Source organism: Heliconius melpomene, chromosome 20 (genome assembly GCF_056956725.1).
Source record: "Heliconius melpomene rosina isolate 202511_hmr_F chromosome 20, ASM5695672v1, whole genome shotgun sequence".
Classification (NCBI taxonomy): domain Eukaryota; kingdom Metazoa; phylum Arthropoda; class Insecta; order Lepidoptera; family Nymphalidae; genus Heliconius; species Heliconius melpomene.
In genome coordinates, this window is record NC_140408.1 from 5,962,434 (window position 1) to 5,981,645 (window position 19,212).

The window sequence follows — 19,212 nt, forward strand, 5'->3', positions numbered from 1 at the left end:
ACGGTAGACCTGAGTATTTCATGTAAATTTCAGCTTGATACCTTCCACGCGTTCCTGAGAAAAAGGGTCTTGAAAGACTGATGGTTTGTTTTTTCTTTTCAAGGTACGGAATCCAATGACACAAAAAATCTTTCTATGTAGTTTTCTTAATGGTTGTGGTTCAACATAGGAAAATAAATTATTTAATATTTTCGCGCTCGCTTCCTCGCGCTGATGCATGAAGTACGGCGGCGTTTAGTTATGTCAAAATAATGTATTGTATGTTTATTATTTATATTATATACTTATATATTTATAAAATGTAAGGAATTTCATTAGAACTATTGAGTTAAGTATTCTATAATTATATTATTATTAATTCATGATTGTTGTATTTTTATAATAATAAATATATCGAAAGCTACAATATGTTTTAAATACTTGTAGCTTTTTAAATCTCTCGAAATGTACAGAATCGCACTATTTTCAAAAAAAAAATTCAAAAATCATAAGAGATTGCGTGTTTTTGATCGACTTACTTATATGTCAAGACTCAAGAGTTAAAATGTTAACGCAAATGAAATCGGGGGAGATAAGTATTTACTCGTATCTAAATTTAAAGTTTTTATATCGCTTAACATACACGAAAATATTATTAATTATATTGTTGTATTGTTATATCATATAAGTAATATGGAAATTGAAGCTTATCTTAGTATTTATTTCTTTTAATTTATTAATACTTACAACTAGAGCGATTTGTAATAAAATCCTTCAAATAACTATTTAGTTTCAGTTTTATTCGCTTCTCGAGTCAGTAATATTACAATATTTTTTTCTTAAACTAGGTACATGTGCTGTACAAGTAATTATTTATATTTGTAAATTTGTAAAAAATAGGTAATATTTAAAAACAGTCCAACAAAATATCGTTTCAATATCATAGTTTTGACAACACATCTGCGTTTATTATCAGCTGTCCTACAGGACTTTGAATGTCTTCACCGTTTGAGTAAATTTGTTGACCTCTTAAATATGTTTGCATGACCTTTCCATTAAGTACTCGCTGCATATAAGGACTTAGCTGAAAGCACAATGAGAATGTAGCTATACATTTTTATAGGCGAATAATTATATAAGTAAATTTAATAATGTAAATTAATCTTTAACTCCATATTGTTTTAATTAAACATACTAAGTATGCAATTGTAGCATAAACCTAAATATAGAGGCCGGTCGAGACGCATGAAAGAGCGACTATAATCGCGACGGACTGTGGATTCGATTCCCCCTCAAAGAAATGAAATATTTAATATTTACTACGAGGTAACGAGGCAAAATCTGAATAACAAACACATCTACTATTCTTATTAAATATTACCTTGTTTTTGTATAAAATAATCTCAGGCGTGACCACGAAGGATGCTTCAGGGTCAAAGAAAACAAGGTCAGCGTCGAGGCCAGGTTTTAAAGCACCTTTTCGATTTTGCAAGCCGACCATATTGGCAGGACCGGCAGACAAATAATGGCTCACGGTGCTCAGACTGTATCCTCGAGCTTTAGCTTCAGTCCAGAATAATGATAGACCTAAAATATAAATTTCAATCAGATGCTTATTCGAACTTAGGTTCGACTTCAATATATTTCAAGTTTATTGAGTTTAAGTTTACAATAATCAAAGGTTCTAAAATATATAATATTATCGTTAACTCAAGCCAGATAAAGAGCCAGACCCACTAACAAAAAATATTTTCTATAAAATAAACTAATAAAAATACGTAAAAAAAGCATAAAAATAAGGAAAGAATCGTGTAAACTGTAAATCGCTAAACATAATAACGAAAAAACGTCAAAATAGTTCTCTTGTGCCTAGTAGCGTTTTTTTTTCAAATTATCGGATTGCTTTCTAATAAGTTTAAGTAATTTTCTTTACTCTTTAAATAAATTAGCACTGCCTGTAAAAATCATAAACAAATCAAGATTTCAAGGCTTTTTAGTTATAATTATGCTATAGGGAAAATTACGCATGTTAAATTACTTAAATGTAATTTATTACAGTTAATTAATTTTGTTTCCCCAACCACAGAGTTAGGGGCTGTATTGTAAAAAATAATAAAACCGTTTAACAAGTACAGTCCGTGAGGTCTAAGCTAAGCTGACATCAGCGTCATATTTTACATACCAGTATTTAATCCTTAATAAATTTATTTTTGTGTTCGTTTTATTAAAAGTTCAAGATAAAGTTGGCTATGACTGCACAATAATGTATTTGTATGACTAAGCAGTAAAAAGAGAACAAAAAACGTTGGCACAAGGCTGTTATTGATTATATGTATAATTTAACGAAATAATTAATTATCGATTCAAACCACCCATCAGAAGAAATATTGCAATGATGAGATGAAAATGACGAGATTGCAATGTACGATATAAAAAAAAAAAATTTTTAATCTCTTATAATAAACTTAAAGTTAAAAAAAATCTTAACTTAAAGTTAAGAACTTTAACTTAAAGTTAATTAAATTCTGGCTCTACTTGTAGAGACTCGCAGCTCAGCTTGCGTTTATATCTATGAACTCTTAATCGTCAAATTTTATCAAAAATATGTCATGGGGTCGTCAGAATGTATCGATACTTAGATATTTTTGTATTTTTTGTTTTCCTTGTAAAGTATTATCTAAAATAATCTCTCAGTAGGTTAAATTTATGTAACATGATATTTGTTTATCAATATATAAATATCAAAACATCCAATTTTATGTAGCTAATTATTATTTAAAATGTGTGTAAATGAGTGTTATTATATAAAATAATAATTCCATTAGTAATAGTCAATAATAATTAAAGAGTAATCTGTTAATATTAAAATGAAACGAAAACGGAAGGATGGGCAAAAGCTAGAAGTTGCGGTAAAAATGTTATCTAAGGAAATCGATTCATAGAAATGAACTTTTATGCATACCTTACAAGTTGTGTTCATAAATAGACGTATATTACGTACTAAATAAGGTAGGTAATTTACGTACCAAATTGTACAGAAGAGACTCCTCCCCACGCGGTCATGAAGTTTGGCCCCTTTAAACTAGCGACAGAAGGAGAATGGTCTGACGCTATCAAGTCAATTCTTCTATCTTTTATGTACTCCCATAGTTGTTGCTGATTAAGATAAAATTAATATTATAAGTATAATTTTTTTGACCCAAAATATTAAATATCTACTAACAGAGCTTTCGTGACTGTTCTGTAATAATATATAAAACACCTGTAAATTGTGTTTAAGCGTAAAGTAACTTGTCCTCGTTTAGGACAAAAAATATTGCAACTAAAAATAAGAAAATTTAAATATATGTATAATGAATACTACGGAAACGATGTACCCACATAAATAAATCATCAAGCTCTATATATCTGTATTTGGCAGTATAAATATTACAGAAATTAATTTGTGGCTGTTAATTAATAAGAACTATAACTATTAATGAACTATTAAACGAATATTAGTTTTATTTAACTGTTTACTTATTATGATAATATTTATATTATATACTATTAATTTTATAAAGTAAATTTAACAAAAAGATTGTAATTTTGATAGCTAATTACCTTATTGGTAAGGTTTCTAATAGGTGGTGAGCACTTGAACTCTGTGTGTCCAGGTGGTATTTGCTCCGAACTGAATGTTAGGTAATGATGACATGTTTCAGCTGTTACGCCGCCTCGCCAGCGCGTCGAACCAGCCTTAATTCTTTCTTCTCTTGCTTGTTCTAATATAGGAATGACACCCGCGGCTGACACGTGTACTACGTGCACGCGGACGCTATGAAATATTCAATATTCAATTATGTTAGGTATATCAAATTTATGATAATAAATAAAATTATGATAATAAACTACTAATAACTTTTAGAACTCTGTTTTTCTACAGAGATTATATTTAGTGAAGGTATCTTGACTGGAATTTAAATATGTAAAAGTAAAATCTGTTAAACAAATTATTTATCAAGCTGAAAATAATTGAGTATCTGTGGTAGGTCCAAATTCGTTATTATGTAAAGAAGCAACTACATTTTTCGTCATAAAAACTATATCAATAAAAAAGAAACCTTGAGATTAGATCTCAACTGAATTATAACAAAAATTAAAGCATTATTAGTTACACGTGAAGGCGGTAATTGAAATTTAAAAAATATATATATTTAAAAAAATAAAAGGAGGGGGAAGGAGGATATTTCTATTAAATTTCAGATAAGTTGCCTTTAGGTAATTCACAATAATTGTTATTGTATATTTAATCATACTTAGTCTTATTGCCATGGCTAGATAAACATAAATAACGTTTTAATAATTATTATATTCAAGGAACAAATCAATTATATCTTACTCATATTTAGGTATATAACTGGCCAATAATGACGCAGCCTTCTGTTCCATTTCTGGAGGATGAGACGCAAGATATGTGCTGTACAAATTTGGATCTGTAACAATAAAAAGTTTAATAATATATATGGAAATGTAACTTAAAAATGACGCATTTCTTTTGTGCTATGAATTCACAGCCATTAATTCAATAGCAAATAATACCTTATTATACACAAAAGTAATTCATTGTTATTTACCTGGACAATCACATTTTTCACATTGACTATTATCAACGCTATTGCTTACTGGTAATTCAGCGTGAAACTGAAAACAAATTACAAATTCTATTAGCATCTTTTAAACTGAAACAATGAAAAAAAATAAACAATAAGTACTTACAGCTATTACCACATCGGATCCATTTAAAGTAGAGAAAATGTCATCTAACTCGATAGACTTCACGTTAGGGTATTCTTCAATGCCGCTGTCTATTAAATACGCTTTAAATCCTATGACACCAGCACTAATCATGTTTTGTAATTCGTTCTGAAAAAAAAATTTATGTAATATAACTATACTTTTTCAGTTTTTTTTAATTCTATATTTATGTGTAATAGCAGAGAGCAGAGAGAATATGGGAATCTAGTGTTAACTCACTCAGTTTCCATAAAGACACATCCCACGTTTCACACTTCCTACGGAATTCTTGAGGAATTGCGTGTTGATTGGTGAAAATTAACGCCGCGATTTGCCTTGTTACCAGGGCGAGAAAATGAAAATGTTAAATATTTCACTCGTCTCAGTGGGAATCCTCAAGGTTTCCTCAAGGAAAACAGGACAAAACAATACCTCATTTCCTGGAACGACGCCACCCCAGAATGCTACATCTATGTACACTTCCTCCTTTGCAGCTGCAACTTTGACTTTCAAGTTTTCTACAGTTGTTGTAGGCGGTATTGAATTCCTATTAAATAATTATGTAAATATTTGTATTTACTATCCCTGTTAAAAAAACATATTAAAAATGGCGTTTCCCATTTTCCGCCGAATTCTGAAAGTATTGCGTTTAGAGAGGCGGAATTGAACGCCGCGCTTTGCCTCGACACCAGAGGGGAGAAATGAAAATTTAAAAAAAAACATTTCCTCGAGTTGTAATCACCACGCCTGGCTTCTATTATAGATATTGAAATACATTTTTTATTGTTTTCCCTAACACTGACCTTCTGTGGTTTTTGCCTCGAACTGACTAGACTAGAGTTATTACATAGTAACCTTTAGAACGACAATGCGCTTGAAAACGAATTATTTATGATAAAATATGACGTAATTTGTCATTTTGTGTATAACTCACAGGGGCATGTCGACGAGCGTAGTGATGCCACCCGCTGCGGCTGCCTTTGTAGCTGTTGCGTATCCTTCCCATGACGTCCGACCGGGTTCGTTTACGTGCACATGTGAATCAACCACACCAGCCATTAGAGCCCAATGGCCCCCATCTATCACCTAAAAATTTTCAATATGTGTCAAATATAGTACATAGTGAATACATGTCGGTATGTATGTTATCCTACATATTTATTAAAAATATGACATTATATAAAAAAAATGAGGCAGCGAAAAAACATCAGTTGTGAGCCAAAATTTATACTATTAAGTATGTGAAAAAAAATAGTATTTTTTAAGTACTCATAAAACAATAAGAATCTACTGCAGCTATAAAATATTTAAAACATATATTATACATAGTTCTAACATTACCTGCAGCGAGCCATCGTTATGTAAAAGATTTTCGGCAGATTTACGTGTATAAATACCACTAATAATACCATTTTCGTCCACTAAAACACCTCCGTCAAATTCTCTCGTGTCTGTTACTACACGGCGACTAAGAAATAGTTTTTTACTATTTTCTTTATTTCGTAATCCTCTACATGATACTCCTACTGCGTAAAACAAACAAAATATATTAAATGAAATCAATATGAAGTTGTTTGAATAACGAAAAAAGTAAATATGAAAATACCTAATATAGTCGTTATAAGAAATATTAACCGAAGAGACAACATCCTAGAGCGGCGTTAATTATCAACTGCGCTCTATAAGTTTTTGAAGTCTCTTAAGAACGTGACGTTATCATTAAATTTTTAGTTACAATTTATGCTTCCGACTTTGTGCGCTATAATGGACAAAATCGGGAAAAATGTTATTAAATATTTTTATTTATATTTATAAGACAATTGCCGATGTTCGCACACGCACCACAATTTTGTAGGATGTCGTGGATAACTACTATTTATCTAAATACCAAACAGTCAACCCTTTCCAAAAATATTCTTATGCCTCGATACCAGAGCGAAGAAATGGAAATAGAAACGTAAATAAATATTTCAGTTCGTCAAGTGGAGATCGAACCCATAACCATCGCGTTATAGGCACACCCTTGTGCCGCTGCGCCATGACGGCCTCAACAACTCACAACAATATCACCTTCTGTAGTATTTTATTGTATATATTATTTTATATAATAAACACAACAAAATTGTTGTTGTCGTCCAATGTGTTATCAGAAGCACAACTTATTCTGTAAATTTCAATATAAATCTTGACACGATTATTTTTTGTAAAATAATCGAACATTTCGTTTACGTTAAATATTTTATAAATTATATTCTTCTTCTATTGACGTCATTTAGTAGATATGAACCAAATTAACGAAATAATAACACAATTTGGTTAGTAAATAATTAAATATATATCTCTATACTTAAAATTATATCTATAATTATTATTATATATGTATTTCTTACTTTTTTCGTATTATATATCTTAAGAAATTCATTTAGAATATTAATTGGTCCGAACAAAGAAAATGTATGATCTAAATTAAGCACGTACATAATGTACCTACACAGTACTGAATAATTACATTTAAAAAGAACATCTTTATAAAAAGAGCAGGTAAGCTTCAAGGGTACAGCGCGATGACGAATAAATGCTCTATTTAGCATATAGGTGATTATTTTTCAAGTTATGATTTCTAACACTAAAACATAATATATATTATGCAAAATATATAAAATATCGTTTTTTATATATATAAAATACCTCTTTCCTATGAAAAGCAAACTCTAGGGTTGCAATTTGCAGGTTTAACGAATATCGTGTATTGCGTACGATATAAGAGAGTTCTACGGAGAGAAGGAACGCACTATGACATGTTTTTAAATTAATTACCTACACAAATTTTAACTTAATGATATATTTATATGACATATTAATGACGTATTATAATTAACTTAATGACATACAAATGATAATTTGCCTATAATTTTTATTCGTAGCTGAATACACATAGGTAATGAAGACAACTTTGCGAAAATTCTTTTTCGTTAATTTGTTCTTATCAAAATAATTAAGTGTAACCAAACTACCTTTAAGTTGCTCATTACTGTGAAAACCTGTTTATTTCTATATGTTTTATCAAAACATATTTAATTGTATTATTTTATAGGGTTCTTTAGCTCAACAGGAAAAACGGCAACCTTATAGGATCACTCTATTGTCCATCTGTCCGTCAGTCGAATTGATATCGAATATTCAAGTCTACGGGTACGGTCTCTTGGAGTACCAAAAATTCAACGCATTCAAAAGATACGAGCAATTATGCATCGTTTTTGTTGCATTTTGTATAAAATTCGTCACAAAACCTGTCTATGTGCTTCACGTGCACTTACTTCCGTGCACTACTATTAAGAAATTTAGCAAGAGTTTTTTTTTAACTTAACGCTGTATAAAAAACCAAATGCTACTTGACCAGGAAACCAAGAGCTCCTTGACACTCCGTTCAATGCCTCTAGAATTCGGCAGAAAGTGGGGAACAATTCAGCAGAATGTCTTACACGGTTCACTCTGCCTACACTGCCGTGTTCGGGAAATAAAGCGTGAAACTGATTTATTTATTTTACATAATATTATGGCAGATGCCATATTAGTATTTCATTGGCATTGTGGTCCGAATAAGGTTTCAAAAATATTTTATTGGAGATTTATACTACTAATAAAAAATAGATTTATATTATTAGATGTTGTTCAAGTGTTCTGGTCAAATATATAATGAGACTGCAAATGAGCTTATTAGTCTTTTAGTGGAAATTCTAAATACGTAGTCAGTTTCCATTTATTGAATTATTTTTTAAATCAATTCACTTTGAAAATATAAATATTCCCTTTTTTATAATAGTACATACTGTCTAATAAAAAAGTTATTGTTACTAGATTTAAGGATATGTCCTTGCAGAGACGAAAAGACTACCTCAGTAATTTAGTGATAATGATCTACTCAGGTTTTTTTTAAAAAAAAACCAAATAATAAATAACAATAACATACTATAACAATAACAATAACATTTTCTAAGATTCATATTTTCACAATGATCTTTAATGGTGTCTAAAATTCAATAATCTTAAGTGTTATACATAAGAAATAAAAAACTAAAAGACAAGTTTTAAAATTAGCATAATTTATTTTTATTCATAATATATGAAAAAGTCTTGTTGCTAGAAGCTAAAAACAAATGAAGTGTAATTTTACCGAAAACCAGTTAGTTGCTCTTGAAATAAATAAATCAGAAAACATTTTATACTATGGTAAGTTTTTTAAAAGAAGTTTGCCCTTTGGTTGCCCTGTGATTTCGCCATCGGCGTAAATTAGCTGACCACGGAGATATGTTTTCTTGACGACTCCTTTCAATTTTTTTCCAATATATGGGGTAAGCTAAAAAATAAAACGTTTGATATAAAAAAGCATCATAATAATTATGCAATTACGATTGAGGCCATAAAATAAAAAGATTTATTATATTTTTTGTTTCAAAAAATTTAAGTTACATCATAAATTAGAGACCATGATTTTTTTAAATGAATATATTTGTCAATTTTTAAACCAACGGGACAACCTAACGGTAATCCAATTGTCAATATTAATCAACAGGTACTAGGCTACTTTTGTGTCTCATATGGCTTAAAAATTCGCTTTCAATAGGGAGAGAATTAGACACTTTTGTAGCTCGTACCAGGGACTAAAAGCGACCTTTTCATCAAGGTGCGACAAAAGAGTATATTTAATGATTATGCATTTATTCATGATACCTTATTTTTATGGCGAATAATGTCAGAGGTGACAATAAAGCTGTCATTAGGATCAAAGTATACTAAATCGGCGTCAAGACCAGGCTTGATAGATCCTTTGCGATTTTGTAGACCGCACAAATAAGCTGGACTATTACTTAGATATTTAGTTATTGACCTCAAATCTAAACCACGCTCGCTTGCTTGGGTCCAAAATAATGACAAGCCTGAAACAAAAAGGTGTAAGTTAAATATGTAATAAGGGCATCTTTATCTTCGGCGTCAGTGTAGGAACTTCTAACTGCAAAAATATTTTTTTTACAATACTTAGATAGTAAAAACGACCTTAAACTACTACGAGCTAGATTGTAATGTTTTATCAAGTCAGCCTGCTTACAAGTTAATTTATCATTGCAACACTGGATACAGAGATATTTTCAAATAATCATTAAAAAATATTTGAAGCTATAGTTATTCCTTTTGGTGCGTTAGAAAAACATAATGAGAGTAAATTTTAACGATGCAAGCTCACATCTATTTTTAAAAAATATTTTTAATGCGGTATAGATTTCTTTTAATATTAAAAAAATATTTTTATTTCTATTATTACTCTCTCTTTCTCTACAAACAAAGGATAACACAAAAGATAAATTTTTTAGAAAGATTTTTAACTTGTTATAGAAAAAAAAATAGCAGTTACATCTATAGAAGCTCGCCGTCGTAGGTACTGTACCTACTGACGCGGACGATAAATGCAGTAGCCATTATGATTAAATGAGACAGCAAAGCTATTTAATTAGAATATAATAAAAAAATATATAAATATTATAAGATTTAAGTAAAATATACATATTTCGTTTATACCAAACTGTACAGAAGAAATGCCACCCCATGCTTCCAAGTTGTTGCTACACTTTAAATCAGGGGTACAAGGTGAGTGATCCGACACAACCATATCCAATTTGTCTTCTAATAAATATTTCCATAGTTTTTCCTACAAAAGAATAGAAAATAATATAGGAAAATATTATATGTATTTTTGTAAATCCAATGTTAAACGAAATATCAATTATATACAGGGTGTCCCAGGAGCCAACGATAAAACGAAACCAGGTGATAGACCAAGTCGTGACAGTTATGAGAAAAATATAAAAAAAAATCTTTGTCATGTATTTTTCATATTATATTGATTTTAAAAAATATCGCAAAAACCGACACCCTGTGATGGTTTTTCACGTCCCTGGACTACAAATATTACTCTTTCTTCATTTTTTTTTCTGTAATGTAATCATGAGTAACCCTTCTGTGAATTACAGTTTAAGATTTAAACATACCTGCATCAGTTTTCAATAAAATGTGGTGTTTTTGCCAAACATTAAATTCAAAATATTTACTACACCCAACTTTAACCGACTGTACTATAAAAAAAATGTACTACACTGTTTTTGCAAGTAACTTTAAAAGTTGGCGCATTTAATCTGGATTCCGAAATGGTACGACACTTGCTGGATTACTTCTTTGTTGAAGAGAGAAAAATCGAAATACACGATAATCGGGATGACATTCAGCTTTTTGGTATCTTTTCCGATACATTCTAGCTGCAGCATTTGCGTTACATAACCATTCTCCATGAATGAAATGCATATTGGCAATGTGTCAAAGACCGAGTATATCGCCTGCGAGACCCCGGACTCGAGCACTGTCCTTATAAGTCCTGGGTCCCCATCCCCTAAGTTGGAAAAGTTCAGGTACCTTGGATCTTTGGATTGGAGTCTGAAGGCATCGATCACGATCTCTATAAGACGCATAAGAGTTTGGACGGTATCCTGCGATCACAGACCACACCAGTCACCTCCCTAAACTAAACACTTAGCCCAGGCAACGCTTATCCGACTTAGGGGCTGGCCCAGGACTTATAAGAACAGTGCTCGAGTCCGGGCTCTCGCAGGCCATATACTCGGTCTTTGACACGTTGCCAATATGCATTTCATTCATGGAGAATGGTTATGTAACGCAAATGCTGCAGCTAGAATGTATCGGAAAAGATACCAAAAAGCTGAACGTCATCCCGATTATCGTGTATTTCGATTTTTCTCTCTTCAACAAAGAAGTAATCCAGCAAGTGTCGTACCATTTCGGAATCCAGATTAAATGCGCCAACTTTTAAAGTTACTTGCAAAAACAGTGTAGTACATTTTTTTTATAGTACAGTCGGTTAAAGTTGGGTGTAGTAAATATTTTGAATTTAATGTTTGGCAAAAACACCACATTTTATTGAAAACTGATGCAGGTATGTTTAAATCTTAAACTGTAATTCACAGAAGGGTTACTCATGATTACATTACAGAAAAAAAAATGAAGAAAGAGTAATATTTGTAGTCCAGGGACGTGAAAAACCATCACAGGGTGTCGGTTTTTGCGATATTTTTTAAAATCAATATAATATGAAAAATACATGACAAAGATTTTTTTTTATATTTTTCTCATAACTGTCACGACTTGGTCTATCATCTGCTTTCGTTTTATCGTTGGCTCCTGGGACACCCTGTATACTTTGTTATCCAAATCTCGAATGGGTGGAGCACACTTGTATTCACTTTGTCCTTTTGGTATCTCGTTAGAGCTAAGCGTGAGATAATGATGGCAAGTTTCGGCAGTCACTCCACCTCGCCACCCCGAGTTGCCTTTAGAAATGCGTACTGCGCGGGCTTTTTCTAAGAGAGGCACAACTGAAGAAGACGACACATGTACTATATGAACTCTTACACTAAAACAAGAAATTATTTATTTAAAGAACACATTAACTAAATATTATTTCTTTTTTTTTTCAGGTTCACGCTGTATAATGCATATAGCAGAGTAGAAAGAGGGACTACGACACTTTGTTTCCCTCTTTTCGGCGAATTACTTTTGACGGTTTAATACCAGAGCGAAGAATTATAAAGATTATATAATGCAAATATTTTTGTTAAAGCAGCTTGTGAGCTTTGCTCTCACGAATCAATCAGGCGATTCTAAACACTTTTTTTTCATCGCAAGATTTTTTCTTCTATCTTCTATATTCTACGTTTTTGTATCAAAATAATTTATAATGTGTTCCACTGTACGTACTTTGTTTTTTCAACAAAATTTGTAATAAGGTTGATAGCATTTAATTCCATCGTTGGCGGTCGTGACTCGAGATAGGTTTGATATTCTTCAGGATCTAAAAAGATAAACCAACCATATAATAACAAAAAAATATAATTTAATTGATAATATATTTGAATGTCAAAAAATAAATAAAAAATAAAAACGTAGGAATAATTGCTGTTAGCATTAATGAAAAATTATAATTCTTCAGCAGTTACATCACATATTTTTAATATTGTTGTCTTGACTGGTGTCACAAACCAATGAACATTTTTCAATATTTGTTTTCTTTTACATTGAATTATTGGCGCACCTGTCCAAACTATGGAGATATACATATAAATATAATTTGATTTAAATATTGAAATAAAATATTTCCATACGTAGGACAGGCCATTAACCTGCGAAACTTTAAGACCAGTTTATTTAAATTTGGAATAGTAAATCAATTTAAACAATATCGACCGCTATAACAAGATAATTTATATAACTGAGGAACTAGCATATCACCTGTATTATTTTTTTTCTCAGGGCTAGGACTGTCTTCTTCGAGTTCGGCATGGAACTGAATTCAAAAACAACAATGTTAGAAATTGTAATATCAAAGTGTTTTTTTTTCGGATTCTATACCACAATTTACGGTCTTTTGAACCACAAAAAACCTCAAGCTTCTAAGTCAACACATTCAAAAGACAAATATGCAAAAACGATGCATAAACGTCGCGTAGAGTTTACTCTGTGGGGTTCGTAGCGCAGTGGTACACGGGAGTAACTGTAAGCACAACAGTTGTGGATTCGATTCCCACTTGAGGCAATAAATTATTTATTATTTTTATATCCTCGCTCTGGTAACAAGGCAATGCGCAGCGTTAAGTACCTCCATTCAACACGCAATGTCTCGAAAAGTCGACGAAAATGGATGTCTTAACGTTAGGTTCATTCTGCCTATCCTGATACAGTGTGAAGCTAAAAAAAGTTTTTCTGATTTTAAACCATTTATGAAGAAATCATTTGAATAACGTCTTTCTTAGAAATATGTATAGTATTTAAATTTACTAAGGCTGATTTAGTATTTTATATAGAGAATAAAAATAACGGACTTAGTCTCTACATGGCGCATGTTAAATCAAATGAACGGCACTCGATATTATACTATCAGAATTTTTAAAAAAATGTTATGTAATCCAAACGCGTTTGAAGCCTCTTAATCCAAACTAACTCTTCAGACGTCCTAAAAACGCCTAAAACTTGCTAAATAAATTATTTTTTTGCTTAAATAGGTTAATACTGATTGAAATTAAAAATATTTATTAGGTTTAGAAAAGACAGATAGATAGAAGTAGAATTTAATTTTTCCTGTAACATAATAATAATATGCGAAACTATGTACAAAATATTTATACATGAATTATAGTGAAAAATCCATGATAGCTATACTTAATAGAAATCTTACCGCTAAGACTGATCCAGTTCCTTCAAGTGCTTCAAAAGCTAATTCCAAATCTTTGACTCCAACATTGGGAAACTCATCAACGCCACTTGGACACAAGAAACACTTGAACCCTACAACTCCAGCTTCAACCAAATCTCGTAAAGAATCCTTAAATAAGTAAATAATGTTGTTTATTTATTTGTCTATAAACATACGTTTTAAGTATAAGTGCCTAAAATAATAGTAATTTTAAAAGTAAATAGCATTAAATTGTTTGATGGTTCTATTTGTTTAAATCAAACAATCTTAGCTTCGGTGTTAAGTGATAAACAAAAGGCTGATTCATAAGTGCAGGTAACTTGCCTCTCATACAAACAGTATAGAAAGTACATACATACATTTTATACATACATACATAAATTTTGTTTGATCACTATATTATATTGTATGAAGTCATTGATTTTTAATAGGTACCCTACCTTCAGGTAAGAAACAGGTTACCTTTAAAACATCTGAAGTCTAACCTAAGATTTCGTCGCCCATCCTTAATATCTTCCAAAGACCAGTATCTACTTCTGAGTATCTTATAATGCATTAAAACAAATAGAAATTTTTACTAAAAAGTAAACTTAGATTTTTTTACTAACAAATCAACAATATCGTACCCACCCTGGATTTTAGCATTAAAAAAATTAATAATCAATGAAATCTATGTCACATACACAATTGACTCACCTGATTTCCAACAATTACTCCTCCCCAGAAACCAACATCCACATAAACGTGTCCTGTGGCCGAGTTCGCCTTTAATTTTAAATTGTCCAATGTTGTAGTAGGTGGAATAGAATTTCTGTAAACATATATAGATGTACATAAAAGCTTCTCCACGCTATATCCCCCATATAGCAGGCTAGGCAGAGGCAACCTAGTATTAAGACACTCAGCCAAATATTTAAGAACTCAACGAAAACATTAATAAATAATAATTCATTTCCACGAGTGGGAATCAAACCCAAAACCATCGCGTTTATAGACACGCTGGTGCTCCTGCGCCACGAAAGCCTCAAAATGTAGTTCATTTATCATTAATATTTAATATCTTTATATGATATAATGTATATATTTGTGTATTTACAAAGGCATATCAACAATTGTAGTTATTCCTCCAGCTGCTGCAGCATTAGTGGCGGTCCGGAACCCTTCCCAGGCGGTCCGTCCTGGTTCGTTCACGTGCACATGAGAATCTACAACGCCGGCTATTAGCGCCCATTCTCCACCGTCAACTACCTGTAACAATATTATATTATATACGTAATTGAATTATTACCTAAACTAAAAATTACTGAAGTATTGTTTATTTAGCTTAGCGCTTTATCTTGCATTTAGCATTTATCACGCGTATGGCACAGTAAACAGAGAGTATTTAGTAGTTAGACACGAACCTACAACCATCGTTCATTACTGATTTCTCCTTTTTAAGGTTCCATAACTCAAAAGAAATAAACAGAACCCTTATAAGATCACTTTATTGTCGTTCTGTCTCTACTCGTACATCTGTTCCTCTGTTAAGACCGTTTATCTCAAGATCGCGTGGAGATATCAAGCTGAAATTCGTGTCAAATATCTAGGTCAATAGTTCCTAGGAGAACAGAAAAAATACTTTTTATATAAAGAAGAAACGATACGAGCGTTTATACATTGTCTTTGCAGTTTATTAACCGATTTCTGTAAGAAAAGGAGGTTATCAATTCGACTGTATGTTTTTTTTATATGAAATTCGTCGAAAGTCTATAGGATATTTCCCGTGACCCTACAATAATGAAATTTGACAAGAAGAACTTACAATACAACCGAAAGAAAAAAACCAAAATATGGAAATTTATAAACGTATAAGTGTCTAAGAAAAAAAAGATCAGAAATAATATCGCACGTTAACTTACTTTACTTACATCCCTTGTCTTTTAAAGTAAAATATTCTTTATTGCACACCAAATAATTAATTACAAATATGTTTATAATGATACAAGAAACAGCGCAATAGGCGGCTTTATTGCTAAGCCAGCAATCTCTCCCAGACAACCTTTGGATAGAGGAGAGCATTTCATTAAATTAGGAGGGATGTACTAAATAAATCTGAGTACTAAATAAAATATATAAATGGGCAAATATATACACATACACATACATACATACACTTATACATACACATACATACATACAAACACATATACATATATAATAAGATTTTGTGGGAACAGTAAACGTATTAATTAAATTAAATTTGTCAACTATACTTAAGATTCTCAAAGTGTCAAATAATATTCCTTCAGCTTTTTTTTAAAGGTCATTAAAGTTCGAGATTGCCTAATTTTAACGGGTAAAGAGTGCCACAAGCGAACAGATTTAACAGAAAAGGAATTTGTGAAGAAGGAAGAAGAGTGGCAAGGGATTTTAAGAGATAATGTGTATTGGGAGCGGAGGGAGAAATTATGTGATTCACATAAAAACTTAAATCGTTCTTTGAGGTATGAAGGGGAAGATGGATTAAACAGAACGTTATACAGAAGACAAAGAACATGAGTATTCCGGCGAAATCGAATAGGGAGCCACTTGAGCTTTTTTCGAAATTCGGAAATATGATCGTATTTGCGGAGTCCAAAGATGAACCTTACGCAGACGTTTTGGAGACTACTATTGTTATAATTCATGTATTTTAAATTTAATTTATTTATTCTATAAAGTTAACCATATCCATTTATGTATTATAAAAGTCTTTTAACTCTGTTTTATTACAAATATATCACACCATTAATAACAACCGATTCCTTACTTTTATGGCGTTTCGCCAAATCCACAGTAATGCCAATAATAAAAAAAGTTACGGCCATAATTTTATATAACCTAAGACAAATATTACTGCTCTGTTCTTTAATAATGGCAAAAAAGAAAATGTTGCAGAACACAAACATTAATGAATTTAGATACATCGATGTCTATCTACAGAAGAAAACTTCTAAGTACCCACATAAGTTAGTATTTAACGTTAAACATTTTGTTATATACATACAGCTTTTATGGTACCACTTAATATATAATAAATAACCTGTCGCAATAATTGGTCATAATTTAATAAATATTTTATTAGAGGCGATTGTCTTTTTGTTTAATAACAACAAAAAAGAACCGACCATTAAGAAATGGTATAATTTTGTGATATCTTAAATGGTAAAGTTCAATTCAAATGCTTTAAAAGTGACGGTTGTAAAAAATATTTTCGAAAAGTACCTTATAATAATAAAAAAAAACATAATATTATTGATAGCAATTTCATATTTATACCGTAGTGGTTATAAAAAATAATCAGAGGACAGAACAGAGACATAGAGTTAAGTTACATTTTACTTAATAGAATGTCTAGTATAGAGTATCTAACCTAAAATAAACAATACATAATGTTTTCACTAAAGTCTAAAGTGCTTTGCAGATTTAATTATTTTCCGGCGTCCTATATTTTTATTTTATCAAGAATTACAAATATGTTGAGCACGCCTGCAAAAAAATACAGGCTGTCGCCCTTATCGACCTCTCAAGGTTGGATCTGCAATGCCGGAAAGAGACGGCTAACCACATGTTTAAAACGCTTAAACATAATATGCTTCTATATTTAACACAATTCTTACATCGATCTCGTTTTCTTTTTCCTCGATTAATTTATTTGCTTCGTTCCTGCTCAAAATCTTTTCAATGAGTCCATTTTCGTTGACCAGAACACCGCCATCGATAATATTAGTTTCTGTTACCAAATGTTGGCTTAAAAACACTTGACGCCGTCCTGTCATCGCTGGCTGAGTCACGCACAACTACACTAATTGAGACACGCTCTTCAACTACCAGAATAATGTGATAACGGAATGCTGAAATACTGATCTTGCCATAAATCCGTTTTAACTATTTTCTTTATTTTGAGTGACATGTTGATAACAATATAAATATATTACGATAACCCACTCGAACGCTAGGAAGATTGAATTGTTACTATGTCGTCAATATTGTTTATTCCTTGTTAATTTAATTGCTGGTAGTCAATAATCATAGCTAATAAAATAAACTTAAAAACACTAGATTCCCTCTGTCTACCCTGCTGTGTGCGGGATAGCGTGAAAGCTGAGCGAGAAGCTGAATTTTTTTTTTTTTAAATATACTTAGATAGATATATTTCGTTCACTATAATGTAATTGATTTCAATTTATAAATAGCATAAAAAAGTTAATTTGTGAATGCTTCGTTTACGAGTTTATTTTTTAATCATAAAAATTAGTTTTAATTTTATACATTCCATGACCTATTCTAGATTAATAACGACACTGCTCGCAAGAGACATCTATTGTTTTATATTATATTTTCTTATAAGTATTAACATTTTATAGCTAAACTAAATAATTTCATTAAATTATTTTAACTGTATCTATCAGAAAAAAAAGATAAAAGCCAATAACCTATTCTATATAAAAATAAACCAACATGTTTTGCTATTTATGAATATGCATAAGTATGTACCAATTCAATACCTATGTATGTAGTGACTTTGCTTTAAACATGTTGACGAATCATCTAACAAATGCCAACGATTCACCTTGAACTTGACGTGCCTTAATTAAGCACGCGGGATGCTCCCGTTTGTCAATGACTTCGGTTAAGGTTTACCTCAATACCTACTACAAACTATATACTTGTTCTATATACTTGTTCTTCGTCCGAGGAGTTTCTGAAGACCTAGATCAAGTACAAGCTGGACCGGTTCCAGCTAACATTTTTAAAGGGCAATGTCAACCACTTAAAATGTTTTCACTACAGTGGATAAGAACGATATATGATTATAATAGCTTCCTGCAAGCGCACTAATCCATATCTAATAACATTTGAATTAAATTTTATTAATTGATCGTAAATCTTTATTGTTTCTAAATAATACCTAAGATTATAATTATTATTAGATACAAAATACAATCCTATATTCTTTTCGTGCATAACTCTAAAATAATTATTTTGTAAATTATTGATGTTATGTCAAGAAGCCGTTGTAGCAAAGTGGCACAAGGTGTGACTGCAACGCGACAGGCGTGGCTTCGATTTCCACTCGAGGTAATGAATTATTATTTATTAATATTTTCATTCCTACGCTC

The 19,212-nt window shown here is 31.1% G+C and overlaps 2 protein-coding genes across 4 annotated transcripts; both read right to left on the reverse strand.

The window, feature by feature from the left end:
- Window positions 1-758: 758 nt before the first annotated feature.
- Window positions 759-6,513, reverse strand: LOC146527724 (uncharacterized). Of its 2 annotated transcripts, none has more exons than XM_085205145.1 (11): window positions 6,362-6,513; window positions 6,097-6,281; window positions 5,690-5,841; window positions 5,188-5,302; window positions 4,738-4,884; window positions 4,596-4,662; window positions 4,361-4,454; window positions 3,583-3,796; window positions 3,006-3,135; window positions 1,361-1,566; window positions 759-1,063 (listed from the first exon to the last, which is right to left on the reverse strand). In XM_085205145.1, the coding sequence occupies exons 1-11, from the start codon at window positions 6,402-6,404 to the stop codon at window positions 920-922; spliced, it is 1,497 nt and encodes a 498-aa protein (XP_085061271.1). In that variant the 5' UTR covers window positions 6,405-6,513; the 3' UTR covers window positions 759-919. The 2 variants fall into 2 exon arrangements, with proteins under 2 accessions (XP_085061271.1, XP_085061272.1); XM_085205146.1 differs by having other exon boundaries at window positions 6,097-6,278; window positions 6,362-6,434.
- Window positions 6,514-8,841: 2,328 nt separating this feature from the next.
- Window positions 8,842-17,997, reverse strand: LOC146527725 (uncharacterized). Of its 2 annotated transcripts, none has more exons than XM_085204993.1 (10): window positions 17,710-17,997; window positions 15,165-15,316; window positions 14,765-14,879; window positions 14,051-14,197; window positions 13,108-13,162; window positions 12,577-12,670; window positions 12,019-12,232; window positions 10,330-10,459; window positions 9,487-9,692; window positions 8,842-9,112 (listed from the first exon to the last, which is right to left on the reverse strand). In XM_085204993.1, the coding sequence occupies exons 1-10, from the start codon at window positions 17,866-17,868 to the stop codon at window positions 8,981-8,983; spliced, it is 1,404 nt and encodes a 467-aa protein (XP_085061119.1). In that variant the 5' UTR covers window positions 17,869-17,997; the 3' UTR covers window positions 8,842-8,980. The 2 variants fall into 2 exon arrangements, with proteins under 2 accessions (XP_085061119.1, XP_085061120.1); XM_085204994.1 differs by lacking the exon at window positions 17,710-17,997 and adding an exon at window positions 16,860-16,992.
- Window positions 17,998-19,212: the final 1,215 nt, after the last annotated feature.

What these genes read in the sequence shown, in the direction of transcription:
- LOC146527724 (XM_085205145.1), bottom strand. Translation starts at nt 6,404, where the DNA reads ATGTTGTCTCTTCGGTTAATATTTCTTATAACGACTATATTAG. An exon ending in GCGTCGTTCCAGGAAATGAG is followed by an intron (nt 4,885 to 5,187) that starts GTATTGTTTTGT and finishes TTTTTTTTTCAG; the next exon opens with AACGAATTACAAAACATGAT. An exon ending in TGAAAAATGTGATTGTCCAG is followed by an intron (nt 4,455 to 4,595) that starts GTAAATAACAAT and finishes TTATTGTTACAG; the next exon opens with ATCCAAATTTGTACAGCACA.
- LOC146527725 (XM_085204993.1), bottom strand. Translation starts at nt 17,868, where the DNA reads ATGACAGGACGGCGTCAAGTGTTTTTAAGCCAACATTTGGTAACAGAA. An exon ending in TTCGAGATTTGGATAACAAA is followed by an intron (nt 10,460 to 12,018) that starts GTATACAGGGTG and finishes ATTCTTTTGTAG; the next exon opens with GAAAAACTATGGAAATATTT. An exon ending in CATTTCTTCTGTACAGTTTG is followed by an intron (nt 9,693 to 10,329) that starts GTATAAACGAAA and finishes TTTTTGTTTCAG; the next exon opens with GCTTGTCATTATTTTGGACC.